This window comes from Hypomesus transpacificus, chromosome 19 (assembly GCF_021917145.1).
Source record: "Hypomesus transpacificus isolate Combined female chromosome 19, fHypTra1, whole genome shotgun sequence".
NCBI lineage: Eukaryota > Metazoa > Chordata > Actinopteri > Osmeriformes > Osmeridae > Hypomesus > Hypomesus transpacificus.
Genome location: NC_061078.1, coordinates 3,044,423 through 3,059,852, shown reverse-complemented (window position 1 = coordinate 3,059,852; position 15,430 = coordinate 3,044,423). Strand labels below are relative to the sequence as shown.

At 42.7% G+C, this 15,430-nt stretch overlaps 1 protein-coding gene across 1 annotated transcript; it reads right to left on the bottom strand.

The window, feature by feature from the left end:
- Nucleotides 1-7,529: 7,529 nt before the first annotated feature.
- Nucleotides 7,530-14,213, bottom strand: si:ch211-107o10.3 (uncharacterized protein LOC407663 homolog). The gene is given in 11 exon segments (XM_047041650.1): nt 7,530-8,288; nt 11,668-11,902; nt 11,904-11,928; nt 12,201-12,304; nt 12,306-12,412; nt 12,517-12,633; nt 12,817-12,978; nt 13,264-13,455; nt 13,550-13,690; nt 13,796-13,905; nt 14,103-14,213. Coding segments are annotated over 9 exon segments (993 nt in total). The 5' UTR covers nt 13,869-13,905; nt 14,103-14,213; the 3' UTR covers nt 7,530-8,288; nt 11,668-11,830.
- Between the last annotated feature and the right edge of the window lie 1,217 nt (nt 14,214-15,430).

Sequence of the window (15,430 nt, the reverse complement as noted above, 5' to 3'; positions counted from 1 at the left end):
CAGTAAACAAACTCATCTCTGCCACTCTGCTCTCCCCTGTCAGCGTTATCATCCGAGATAAAGCTGTCATTTTCTATTCGTTTCGCCAATGATTGACAATAATGTAGGTTTAGTGACTCGTTTAATAACTTGTTTAGTGTTTATCTACCTGCATTTGCTAATGCTATAGGTTGTATGCCTGCTTCCAGCACTGCTTCTGGTCTGCTTTGAAAGTCCATTTTATGTTTACTTCAGGTTTGCTTTGAGATGGTTCTTGTATGCATACAATAGGTGAGATTTCGATGCCTTAACACTGTTGCGGTTGAGTAGCGTGGAGTAGTAGCCTTAGTAAGCCAAGTGTTTGAATCAGCATTTTTTTTTTTTTTTACTTCTCTGTAGTAGCTGAGAGGATCCGCACCTCCTGTAGATCCCCCCTCCCCCAACCCCTACATCTCATGTAGGAAGGAGGAGGCATGTGCGTGTTGCAAAAGCACACTGCTGGAGGCTCGGCCTACGTTCTCACTTACGGAAGCAGCCTAACTTTAATTGTTCAGTCTGAAAATATGCTGTCATGAAATAGGTCAACATAAAATGACATGGAATTACCACTGTCTTGAGACACAGGTGCATCTGGTGTTGGGCTACTCTATTCTTCCTTGTCTTTGGGATGTTGAATCTGCATAGTTGAAGATTTAGATTACTATGATAAATGTCCTCTTTCTTCAGGTTTTCAAGGTTTTTGTAACTTCCAATATTTTATAGGAAGGATGCCCTTGGGGATTCAGTAAGTCATTATTCTAGAATCCTCAATTTCTCTTTAGGATTGAATTGTGGCTAAACCTTAGGGAATGAGAAATGGTTATTGGTGGATATTTAAGGAAATAACAGAGGAAATGTATGGCTGTGTAAAAAGGAAGAAAAGGGGAAGACAGAAAGGGAGAGAGAGCTGCATTGCAGTAATAATTTGGCATCATTATCTTTTTTTGGTGCCCCCCCCCCAGCTTCCAAGTAGACATTACAGGACTTCAGCTCCCTTGCCTAATCCCCCCCCCCCACACACACACACACACACACACTTGCACCTTTGCTCTGGAGCTTGCCTGTCGCACAGAGAGCAGAGCAGTCTCCTCCCAGCACAGCTCACACATTTACATATCAGAGGGGGAAAGGCGAGGCGCTCATTAAGTTTGGACCATAATTAACCTGGGATTAGCATATGGGGTGAGGACAAACAATAGTTGATTCTCTTGTGCAGAAAGCGGTAGGGGAGATCATTGTACCAAGATAACCCTCAGTGGGATCCCTTAGTGGGATCACAGCACCCCGTTTGTTGTTTCATTAAGGGATGGATGAAGTGAAGGTAACTGAGGTGACACTAGTTGAGAATGGTGGCGATCAGATTTATGATTCTGTGCTAGCAGGTGATTTTAGTCCCATTTGTGGCATAATATGTAGCAAGAGTATTCTCTTTCCTTGCAACAGAGTATTTGCTATGACTTCAGTGAAACATTACAGTTTTGGAATATATTCTTTATATTCACAAATACCAGCTCCTTATGGTATGTTAAAAGACTAATTAAAATGATGAAATAGAGCCCCCAAACCCATGGTTGTGACATGCCATGTATTATTATGTTTATTAAAAAAAAGGTATTCTATCAGATGTGTGACAATATCATTGAGACATTACTCTGCCACTTCCATGGTCTGGTATTGGCCTGACAGAGCACCAATGTTTAAAGCTAGTGACTGAGAGGTGTTGTAAGGTAAGCTCACTGGAGCCCGGACTGCTGCTGGTGTTCCTGTGGCAAGGGGCCGGCCCCTGTCTCCGGCTGTGTCCCTTCAACCAGGCTGATTTTCTGGAGTCAGGGCCCATTAGAGAGCCTGTCAGTCAACAGGGATGGAGCTCAGACGCAAAGAAGGGTGGGAGGCAGAGCCTTGTTGTCACTCTGACATTTCCCTATGAAATGCCAACAAGCAGTTGGTACCAGCAATGCATGGATCACAATCATGATGTTAATGTACTGAAATCATCTTGGACCACATCAATTAAAGTCCAGCTCTGTGATATTTTGTCGATCGTAAACATATAATTGCAAAAAAACGGGGAAGACTATGAGGACCTGAAAAAAATATTTAAAAAAAAAGGCTACAAGATGTTTTCGCAGTTTTTGTTAGGTTCAATGCACACATTTCTATGTGCGCCTTTAACAGTCCCCAGTCGGTTTGTTTGTCACGTAATCTTCTGAATGAAAAAGAGAGGCCGGGTATCATCATACTGCCTCTCATTGTGATGCCAAGTCATGCCATGCTGAGATAGGCACACTGCACCACATGAAGGGATGCAGGCTCTGGCCAGCTGAAGTTTTGCCCCATTCTATCAGACTAGAGATAGCTAGACGCCACCATGCATAACAAATCAAGCTTTTTGCTTGAGAAAGTAATATCATGATGTCACAGCAGCATCCTATTTTGGGGTATGATTCTCTCATAGATCCAGTCGGAATGCAAGATGGGGGAACAGAAGCCGCATCATGTCTGATCATTCTGGGCACGATACAATAGAAATCCACTGACAGAAGTTCTTGACATGCGTGCATACATATGTAGCATTTAAACACATACACGTGTCTACATAGACACACAAACACACACAGAAACTCACACAAACACATAGCTAAGTGCTATTGCAACATTATGGTTGATTTGATCTAATAATAGCGGATCGTACCATCCAGCTCAATTTTAAACAGCATGCCATTATTTTCAGAGTGTTTTATTTGGCTGAGATAGACAAATCCACACATGGTAGAGCAAGGGTTTTTTCTAATCTCTATCATAAGTCGGCACACAGCGAAGATAAACAAAAATAAGTGGTGTTTACTGTTTTGTGTCGTGGTGAGGATGACAGTACAAAAGAGTGACAGTGTCCATATTTCCAGTCTTGTTTTTCTGAGTGGCTGTGCGGCCCCAGAGTCTGCTACTCAGAGATTTGGCTGTGGCCATGGCTCCCAGCCCTGGGCAGAGTGCCATGTGCCAGATACTGCATGCAGGGTCACCACCTGGCTGCAGCATCCTCCACCCAACCAACGCAGGCCCACCAGACTGCCACTGTGAGCCTGTGATTGGGTTCAACCCAACCCCACCGCCCACACGTTACCTCATGGTCAAAATGAACACAAACACAGGAGTCCACTGCTGAATCGTGAGTCAGACCTTTTACTCAAGCAGTCACTGAATTGAAAAAATGTCATTGTTTGAAAATGATGGAGAGGATTTTGTATTATCTTGGCCTGAATACTGTTTGAAGCTCTTGATTTAGAGGAAAACTAAGTTATTTTAAAGCAATTGCTTCGACAGAAGTGTCTTGGGCTTCCCACACTTGTCATTTTTCCATCCTGTCAGATGTCACTTTGTTATAAAATGATTGTTATTATTTATGATGGTGCAACATATGATGGTACACACTACAAGGTCATCTCAACAATTGGACAGTGAGATGTGCGACACAATAAGAAGTGAACATTTTGTTATCCTTCAGGGACTTTCAAGTGTGTCTCTGCTGATGTCTAATTTTACCAGTAAGGCTTCATTTTAGGAGGGTTGAAAGAAAACTGCTTAGCAGGTCCGTCATGCTAGAAAATAACTGTACCTCTAGCCACGATCAGCACTGTTACACAAACAGAATCAGCATGACTCGTTACCCTATGTCGGCTAAAGAGATAATCCCACTTAAATCCTACAAGTTTCCTTTACAGTACATGCATCACTGCTTCATATCAATACGGACCGACATCAGCAGTATCAAGAGCAAAGGCAAAGGCCGTTTCCACTCATCCACATTTGAAGAATACTACAAACAAGTGTAATCGAGAAAGGAGCGACCCGAAGGGAAGTGGATTCATCGATGTTAGTCATCCGCTCAGTCCCCACTCTGTCCCCTGCTGGCCCCACTCTGAACCTGCCGGAGCAGCATCTGTCCCCATGCCTAACAGGTGCCATTCCGAAAACCCCGCCACCCCCATTCTCTGCAGCTACAAATGGCTGGGCCTCAGATATATGCTAATGCCATGCAAATGACATATACCCAAGCTGGAGGTTAAGCATATTAATGAAAGGGGAAGTGTCATAATCAGACAGAGAAGCCGCACTGTCCTTGAACACAAGGCTGCCGCATCTTCAGATGTCGCTCAGATGTCACGGTCAGAGGACAGCTTTGCCCGAGACCACCGAGCGTTTAGTCAACATCTGCTGTGACAGATTCCCACCTCCTGGATGAAGAACAAGGAAGGAGGAGAGCGCAGTCAAATATATAGGATCATGACGATGTAAGTACAATGAAATATACAAGAATAGAAAGGATTCGTAACCCTCACAGACTTCCCCGACAGTGTAACGCCGTTGAATGACAGCTCCTCTGCCTGACTTCAGGGTTGCCAAAGTAGACCCCAACATACGGCTGAGATGTCACAAGCTTTAGTGACAGTACTACAAACACCCCTGTTTCTCAGCTAATAATCAAAGCCCTCTTTTCTCACCTACCCCCTCTTCTGCCCCTCTCCAACCCTGCATGTCTACCCTCTTCTGCCCCTCTCCAACCCTGCATGTCTACCCTCTTCTGCCCCTCTCCAACCCTGCATGTCTTGCTCCGCCACGTGCCTCCCTGACATTTAGATTCCCTCCAGGATGGAAGCAGATTGGTCCATCGTCTCGTCATCCACGGTCTTTCAAAGTATTTGTGAATGGGCAGGCATCACATATTGTTTAACACAATCTACAAACGAATCAAATTAAAACCAATTCAGTCTAAATGTGGGCAAGCTAAGGAAAGTGGCTTCACAAAATGTAAATCCATACAAGCACAGACAGACACACTGACACATCCTGAATATGTCACCTATGGTTCGATTCGTCCCGGATTATTTTTGTTTCTTCCCCCAACATGTTTGATTCAGAAGCCCAATATTAGATTCTGCATTTTCTCTCTATTGGAGGCCCCCATATTTAGAAAATCTATTTGTGTCTCAGTCTCGCCACAGTTGCCTTTGCCATGCCCTGAGGAAGGCGAAGGGACTAATAACCCTCTCACAGTCTGCCTCGCTTAGACTCAAAGCTGCAAGAGAGCCTGTGCTCGCCGCCCGCAGTGCACAACAACACACGCACCCTCTGAAAGAGACGGCGGAGGCACTGAGGGCCGACGTATCTTGCGGAGGAAAAGAAACCTGACCAGCGTAGACTCTTCTAGATGTCCTCTGTGCTTCTACATCAGCCATGTCACTGTCTGGATCCGAAAACAAGGCTGGAACTCTTGGTTTAGAATCTGCTTTGTCAAATCTCTTTCCCAGCTACTAAGAAGACAATGTAAAAAAACATGCTCTTTTTTTTATACGAACAAAAGGTGACAGTAATATAACACATGTCCTCGTTATAGTCATACCAATATGTAGTAATAGGCCATTTGTCTCTCTTTCAGTGGAAATGAAGTCACAGGTGGTAGAAACCGATCTTTTACACAGATAAACACACACCAAGCACCATAACAATGTATGACGATTAATTTGCCAGTATAAACATTATTTCTGAGGGCATGTTGCAATGAATCTTTTAAATTATTCCTTAATTTTATTTAAGGTACTTCCTATTGTAAGAAAACTTTCAACAAGCTATGGAGCAATACATGCATAATATGCCATTATCATCACCTCCAAACTGTAATGAACAAATAGAAAACTCACTGGAGCATTAGTCAACAGCCATAGCTTTTTAAGACAAATGTACACAACAAAGTTATTTTAAGCACAGAAAATATTTCAGCCTAAAACTGAACCTTCTTTAAATCAAAGTATAGTTTAAAAGACTACCTTAAAGCGGATGATGTACGTCTCTGTATGTATTCTACTGCATGACTATATTCTCACAGAATCTTGAAACCCCGGCAGAAAAATTAATCCTTGCAGGGATACTTAAAATACAGAGAAGTTAGCAACGCTAACAAATTGTGTCAGCAGGTTATTTGAAAGATAGCATCCTCTGGTGGACAGAAAGAGTCAATCTTCACACTGCAGACAAGAGGAATTACAGACGCAGAGGATCTCAGGGGAATTGCACCGAATCAGTTCACAATGTAATTATTTAAAGAATCATATAGCCAACCTCTTGTCTTTCATAAATGCAGGCTGGTCCACAAGTCTGTGTGGTGGTGGTGGTGGTGAGGGGGTTGGAGGGGTGGTGGTGGTGAGGGGGTTGGAGGGGTGGTGGTGGTGGGGGCCTCTAGTGGTAAGAGTGTGCTGTTGACGGTTGTGAAATGTCTCAGTCCAGTGCTTTACCATTTCAAGTGCTGGGTCTTGATGTGAACTGGCAGCGCTCCATGATCACATTTCATTCTTCAGTGGACAACAGGGGTGTAGCGCAGTACAACAGCAGCTCCTACACTAGAGGCTTCCCAGAGCCACTTCTCATCTCTCCAACTCTGTGCTGCACTAACCGTTAATGCAGCCCCCTTTTTTCAGATGACACACAGTACAGAGCAGTAAAGAACATAATTGTTCTCTCTTTCTGTCAAGGCTTACGGTATATTATTCACGCAAAGGAACACAAAGACACACACATGCACACACAGGTGCACATACGCACGCGCATACACACACACAGACACACACACACTTACACACGCAGCCTCAAACACATAAACTGAGAGCTTTAGTTTGTTGTCATGGACACATTATTCAAAACCCCACATGATCTGTGTCCATGGCAACTGAGTGCTGTTCAGTGTGCCGAAATGGATTGGGGATGGTCTGGAAGTACCAAGAATCCATGGATCATATGTTGACTACCTGGGCTGTCATGCGAGGGGAGGCAGCAAAGGACTTTAGTTAGTTAGTATTTCTCTCTCCAGTTCATTGTATTAATTGTGATGAATGAACAGAAACACACCCATGAACACGTGACATACAATACATGCCCAACTGCAATTACAGAGGAGTGCACATGCAAGGATGTCTGATAATGTCTGCTCGCATGCACTGCTCTCCCCGTTTCTCGACTTCTCTCACACACACACACACACACACACACTCACACACACACAAACGCTATAACACACAAACATACATAACACAAGTCATCCTCCTCGAGCCTTCTCAGATTGACTGCTATTTCCTGTTTCCTTATAAGAGCAGTGAGTGAATCGGAAATGAAGAGTCCCCCGTGTCTCTCCCACACATTTGCCTTTCATCATTTCACAATTAGCGAAAGCATTTTCTGAGGGGAGATGGATTTCCTCTTACATTGTGCCCCGTAATATTCAGGCTGGGTGGAGAGCCTCTCTTCACTATGGGTGCGTAATTGTTGGACAAACACAGGACAAACACTTTACGTAGGATGCGAGGATAAAGAAGGTGTTATAAAATAATACAATGTCAACAACATGCTCCACAGAATCAGTCAGTCTCTTTAGTAGCCACATGCTACACTAAGCCTTGATATCATCCAAAGTATGAACCATCAGGGGTAGTTAATTACAAAGACACATTTTCCCATCTCTCTGGTTAATTTAAAACGATTTATTGGCAAATACTTAGGAAGGAGGGTGGGAGGGAGCGAGGGAAGGAGAGACAGAGAGAGCTGGGAATGTAGCTGGGTTAATCCCGGTGCCTGGGCCAGCGAGCGACAGAAGATGTTTTAGCAGATCTCCTCTGGTCCACATGAGCGGCCCTGTCGTCTGATGTGCGGAGGAACGCCGGAACTGGATAAAGAGGCGATGATCCCTGTTTGCATAGCGCCAGACTTTCACACCGACAGGAAGAACTCAACTAAATAATCGTCCACAAAGCCAGTCGAGACGACTACGGCCTTTCCTCTGACAATGGAATGCTAAGACATCACAGAATATCAAGAACAACATGTCAAGCCAGGCGGAAGGAGGTTGAGTCACATGGCTACACATGGGCCTGGCAGCATGGCCCCTCCTGGATCAATAGCTGAGTTTAAATGTTTTAACAATAAAAAATAAATTCACCTGATCTTTATTGTCATGCATAGAAGTCTTTAGCTGTATTGTTTGGCAAAAATTTCATACGGTCTTGATCTGGCGTAGTGCCTAACTATAGCCAAAAACCAAGAAGGACAACACATCCACAACACTGCTATAGAATCTGCCCTTCTGATACTTGCTCTTCCCGTAAAGGGCGTATTTACTGTGGATCAGGATGCTCCATGAGAATTTCAGGGCCACAGTGGGGATTTGCTGAAGGCCGGGAGGGATGTTCAGGCCCCGGGGTGGTGTTCTGTCGCCAGGGATAAAGACGCTGTTGAGTGAACACACAGACAGCAGGGGAGGTGCTGAGTCAGCTGTCCGCCCGGCTTAGCACACGCTCACTGCTCTGGACTGAGCTTCTCAGGAAAGACCTGCCTGCTTTTGCCACATTCTTTTAACTGCTCAGTGATCAGAAACCCAGAGCACCTTTACCTTAGTGACAAACCCTTCTTTTACACACTGGCCAATGAAAAGCCCTCCATTCTCAACACAAAACATAAAACTGGGACTATCCTTTACCTGTAAAGACCGCAACAAAGGAAGTATGTTTCCCTGTGGCAAATAAAGAACAGTACACAATGATCTTTTGCTTTCTACAGTTTAGCCACACCTCAAATCTACCAAGATAAATGAGTCTCGTGCCCTGAACCCTCTTATTCCAAAAAGCATTGCGGTGAGTTGGAGGCTGATGACTGCAAGGAGCTTAGTCACTGTGGCTGCTCTGATTCAGCTCTCAGCATGATTGGACTCGTCCACACAGGTAGTGAGAACTGACTGTGGCTGCTCCTCGGCCCATGAATGCAGCAAACCTGCATTCCCAACCCTGCCTTGGGCTCACTCACTCACCTCTGTAGTCAGAGAGACACAGAAAGCAGAAAACATTTTTTGTGCAAACACAAACATCCACTTCAAACACATTATTTTTTTCTTTCCAGAGTGAGCAAGCAGGCGTAGATGATCTGAGAAGAGTGGCTGGGAGGGAAAATGCACATGCCACTGCCTGTATCTGTCCTTTAAGTTACTGTATGTAATGGGAGAACATGTTTTTCCCACTGTGAACATCTGTTTCTCTATTAAAACTAGTGAAAACTATAGGTTAGGGTAGAGAAGCACAACGTATGGTCAATGAGCTTGTACTGTATCTGCAGGACAATATCAAATATTGTGACCTAATGGTCTTAATATAAAAAAACTAAAGAGAAGTTTCAAAGGAAAGTATTTTTGAAAGTGTTTTATAGCATTGGAAATATCAAAGGCAGCCTCACTGCCAGTTTTCTCACAGCAAAGTGAAGCTTGTTCATACCACATCTGGATATGTAACAGCTCAATAGAACTGGAATTTGACTGATGCCCTGCTTTCCAATGGAACCCATTTAAACAGGGTGGGGGGTGGGGGGGGGGGGGGGGGGGGGGTGGGGGGGGGGAGTCCCAGAGAAGGTCTCTCTGTTCTGGAACACGAGCAGAGCTGACAGGTATGTTCATTTTGGAATGTGCTTCTAAGCCACACCTGTGTGGAACCCGCCCACCAAGCCTGGCTTCTCTAATACTACTGGCCGATCTCTCTGTGATTGACAGGTTAAGACAACTATTTGGCTTAAATCCACAGGCCCCAGGGGGCAGGAATGGTGAGTTTTAATTTTGAACCAATGACAGCCAAGAGATTGTTCTGAGCCAGGCGGGGTTGCAGTGAAATAAAACTCATCAATGGGGTGTGTCTCAAAAGGTAGGCAGTCAAACCGTGAGGGGTTACTGAGTGAGTCGCAACCTTGGTCACTGCTCCCGGCGAGCAATGGATCCAGACCTAAGTCTTTTTTGCCTCCTTCCGCACATCTTCCTGAGGATGAAGCAGATCTGAATTTATTGAAAAAGTCACAAAGGGACTTCTTCCAAAGACATTTGCAGAGATTGATAGGAATGGACATATCTTATTTGCTCATGCAATGGGACAATAGTTTTAGGCAATACATAGGATGTTATGGACATTGTGAGACTGGCTCTTTGGAGGGTAAATTGGAGTCTCACTAAAGTACCCATCAGTCTGCTAGGGCTGCTGCTTTTGTTGAACCTATGGTCGCTCACATCTCCTTATCACTTTTCCAGCCCAGCTATCGATTCCGTATTCGTTGGACGGAGAACTGATAAGGGCATGTGTCTGACATTAACTACATGCTATGAACCCAACTGGAAAAGCTTTGGGTCAGACTTTTAGTCCTGTATTCGGTTGCATTCGGGCACAGGTAGAGAAATGTACTGTAGATAATACTGAAAGAACCAAATTAACTAAATTTTTGTTTTACTGTCACTGACTGAATTTGTGTGTTACATTATGTAAATAAGTTAAGACAGTTGGATTACTTCAGGCCATTCAGAGATATTTTGTACAAAAAAGTGTAATTGATTATTAAGCAATGCGTTTTGTACGAACGAACAAAGGAATGAGAACAAGTAACAAGGTAAGTCATGTCTACCTGCTGATAGAACAGACCTTATCTACTAGTTAGTCATTAGAGGTTGTTAATACATTTCAAATATGTCATGTTCCACTCTGCAGGAATGTGCAAATATATGTTTTCATACAGAACTGGACATAATTGAAACACTATTATGAATGTCTTGATATGTCTTTGTTATGACCAATGTAAAGAATGGATCTTTACTGTATTCAAGTTGCTTGACTATCTGATGTAACTTTGTCCACAAATATAATTCAGGTTGCAGTAACTGTACTGAACACAAGATGGTACTATTTAAATTTTTAAAGCTGATTTTCATCCAACTTTTCTAACAACCTTTTTTCTTTATCATTCAAATTCAAACTGAAATTTGCATTTAGCAAGATGGGTTATTATAGTTTTCAAGTGATTAACCCTAAGTCAATCTCTTTGTGATTTTATACCACTGTTTTAAATAGTCTGTGGCCAAAACGATGACGTGTGTGCCACAAATTATGACTTTTTGACTAAAAAGAGGAAAACATAAACTTAAAATACTGAAGTTAGTCCAGTTGAAGGTGGGTTCATCCTATGATTGAGAACATCTGGATATCACATTTTTAACATGATGGTAAACTGTATGGAGAAATAATAAAGAGATACCCAAGGAAGAGCATGCAAACCTATCTCCAAAACTGTGATTCTTCTACCATGTTTAATATGCATTTTATATTGTCCTTTATTAGATAAAGCAGAATATTTTCATAAGAAAAAAACAACTGTTAACAATTATGAGAAAATACAAGAATTATCTTAGAAAATATAACTACTAAAGAATAATGTATTCAAAATTCAAGGTCTCCAATGATGATCCTACCACTGGATTACAACTAGAATATATAAATACCAGTAGTGGTATTTGATCATGTTTCACTGCATGTTTGAAATCCAACACATTGGATCAGGAAACATTATACTGGTAAGTTATACAAAGAGCAAGCTGTAGATACAGAGAACCATGGAGATTAAAGTATGTCCTGTCGCAGTATAAATGGAGCAACCAATATCCCATCATTCAATTATATCATAAGTGGTTCTTTCAGCCCTGCACTGATAATATGCTTATTTAGATCCTAAAATATCCAAACCTGCTTGCATTTTACATTTACATTGGACATTTTAGTCATTTAGCAGACGCTCTTATCCAGACCAACTTACAGTAAGTACAGGGACATTCCCCTCGAAGCAAGTAGGGTGAAGTGCCTTGCCCAAGGAAACAACGCCATTTCGCACGGACGGGAATCGAACCGGAAACCTTCTAACCTGCTTGCAATAGTGCCAGTAGCTTTACCTCTTTGAGGATATGGACGGAGTGACTCCATCAGGCAAAGCCCACCATGGAGGCACTGAGATCCCACAGTCGTGTTGCAGCCTCGTCATCCCGGCCCTGTGGGGGCAGCCTCTTTAGGGGCGCAGTCACTGCCCGGGGGAACACAGAGAGAAGAGGATCAATGAAATCAAATCTGTACACAACTGACTCTAAACTTTGTCAGATGCTCATTCTAAAAACGTGAAGGAATTTCTTGGGAGTAGGACGTCACTTATTTTCACTTTTTAAACATGATTAAAAAGGAACTAAATCAGTTTTTCGTTCCTGTTGGTCAATAAGAGTTTGAGAAAGGACTTTCCCCTAAGCAAGGGTGTCAAAGAAGGGATTCCCTTTCACAAACATTTAGTGCTAATGCACTGACCTGTAGTACAGGCCAGTGACGTTGGCTTGGCTCTCATCCACAGCACAAAAAATGGTAGTCTGAGCCCCTTCCCAGGGCGTCTTCATGAAATTAATGTGAAATTAATGGCACAGCCAAGATCTTCTTCCACAGGGCTAGGGTGGGGAAGAAGTGACGGCCCAGCTCTGTACGGATGACGCCTGGGTGAAGGCTGTACACGGTTACACCCGTACCTGTGGAAAGTATGCCATCAAATAAAATACAAAAAAACACACAGTTAAGAGACTACAAATATCATATTTTGTCTAGGCTCAAATATTTATATAGTTAAACCCACCGTTTAGTTTGGCTGCTAACGCTCTACTGAAGAGAACGTTGGCTAGCTTGCTCTGAAAGTATCTTATATCAGGGTCATAGTCTTTGTCAAGGTTAATGTCATCGAAATGGATCTTGCCTGTAAAAAAAGGTTTTGTATCATCATCATCAAACAAGCTAACATGCAATGATTAACAGTTCATAAATAAAGAAATAATAATAAAAAAATCTTGAACTAAAAAACATTTTCAGACCAAATTGTCATTCTTTTTTCAATGTTGGTCAGTTAAGTCTCAGTGAATTTACATAGAATCCCCTTTACCTCTCTCGTGGGCCAGACTAGACACGTTAACAACACGACTGGGAGTGGATTTCTTCAGCAGATCCAAGAGGCAGTTGGTCAAAAGGAAGTGTCCAAGGTGGTTTACACCAAACTGCATCTCAAAGCCATCCACAGTCTTCCATTTGGGACACATCATGATTCCTGAATTTAACGGATTGGAAAAACAAGAGTCTGTCTACTGTAAACAGAACAATAATATTTTTTTTTTAAATCAGATCTATGTATTGTACTTTCCTGGTCATCAAGGCTATTTGCTAAATGCAAGGCCGTAGCCATGGAGTCAACATTCGGGGGACGAATATTTTAGCACATTTATATTTTTATATCAATATATTGGGGGGGCTTTTTGACCAGATTTTAATATTGGGGGGGGGGCAATATAAATTATGATTACGGCCTTGGCAAAATCGTGTGACTGTACTGCACCTGCATTGTTGATAAGGATGTCAAGCCTGTCCTCATTCTCCAGGATATCTTTGGCCAGGTCCCTGACTGACTGCAGTGAGGTAAGGTCCAGATGTTTTACCACCACGTTCCCATTACCGGTCTTCTTCCTGATCTCGTCTGCTGCCTTGTTGGCTTTGGTCATGTCTCTGCAGGCCAGGAGCACTCTGGCCCCTGTACACATGCAAGCATGCAGTTAGGGTACCACTAGTAAACACTTAGTGGGGATTTACAAAGAACAATTTTGGGGGAATTCGCAAGGTTTCACCTCTGCGGGCCATGTCCATGGCTGTCTCCTTCCCAATGCCAGTGTTGGCCCCTGTAATCAGGACTGTTTTGCAATCCAGCCTGACCTTGCTCCTGCACATTCCACCGGCCTTCCATCTGCGCAAGGCCACAATGCTCACTCCTGTCAGATAATTGGAAAAAAATATTGCAAATCCAGATATTCAAACGTCCATACATTTGATTTAGCCTGCTATATACAGGCTGCAGCTTACAAAGTTAGATTTACCTGCGATAAGGGCGACTGCAAGACCAATTGCATGTTCCTTCGCAAACTGCTTAAAATCCATCACGTTCTGCATATTTAAATATTATAAACTCCTTGATTTGGATTTCCCCCTGTTTAAATAGGAAAACAAGTAGGCTGAGCTGACAGATGAACGACGTCGCTCATCTCAACATCTCAACAACTTGAATCTAAACTTTAACTTTACATGACGCTGTAAAACATATAGGATTCCGTGAAATGCAGACATTGCCATTAGTCAATTTACAGTTAGGCCTACACTCTCTCAAACAGTAATGCATTAGCCTACCTCTCAAACCCAGTGATAACGCTATCTGTGACTGCAGTCACCGCTGAACTTCCTAGTAACCTAAGTCGACGGTATGGTCAAGTCCCTCCCAGAGCCATAGAAAAAGAGAGTTGCGACACGCTTTGATCTCGCTGACACGTGATCACGTGGTTCATGTAGCTCGCTGTAGTTCCAAAAAGCTCCACTGCTGTCAACTTTTTTGAATGGTTTTCAATGGAGCTGGCCAACGGAAGTCGCTTTCTCAGGCAAATTACGAATGAAACAGGCTCAGTTGAAGAAATCCGATATTCTGGCTATCTTCAGCTGACTCTTATCTACATTAGACAGTCCTCGCTGACGTTTTTGGTGAACAATGGAGTGAACTACAACATTGTGAACACTCACTGCCAGTGAAACGCAGGAAAAAAGCTAGAGCTTTTTTTGTCACGTGGTTCCGGTAGCTCGCTGTAGTTAAATGAAAACCCACTGCTGTCAACGTGTTTGAATGGTTTTCGGCGGGACCGACAGCAGCACCATCTCGATTCACGGATATTTTCGGTATATTAACACAATATCAATTGGTTACTGGTGTGTTGTATCATGTATGTATGCTACTTTATTAACATGTATGTATAACATTAACTTATAATGCATAACGCAATATTGTGAAGCAGAGCTGGAAATGGCTATGCTAGCCTATATTGTTCCACTTAACGTTTAACCTTCGACTGTTGAAGTGAATGGGATTTGTTCAACTTTTTTTTTCTTCATCAGCCCACTAACAATTTACCAAATTAACAACACGTTTGTACTTGATGCAAGTTGAATCTAACCATGATCACCGGCAACTGTTCAATAGAAAAACATTGAACAGAATATACAAGGCAACCAACTGAGATTCAATAAAACATTTTATTGTACAATATGTCCAGTGTTCTTCCAGCTCCTTTTGTTTGTAGTGAGCAGGTGATCTTAATCATTAAGTGAGCAGGTGATCTTAATGTCTGCTTTTCACAAAACTTAGACCGCAGTAGTAGATGCATCTAGTTGAGCTAACTAACTAGCTAGCTATTGAGTGGACCTGAAATTCCTGCCGAGCGTTGCTGGACGATAGGGGACCCAAGGCTTTAATCTGCAATTCATTGTTGCTAGCTATAATCAGATGTACTATAGGCTAATAAGAGCAGATTCTGTAAACTGTGTATGCCAAAGAACACCAATAACTAGAACTAATTTGACAGACTATAAACCAACGAACTTCTGGTTGATACACATGCTCTTTAGCTAGCTACAGTAAATGTGTTGCATATAGCTCTACTATAGTCTACTGCAAACTGCATTTAGAATCT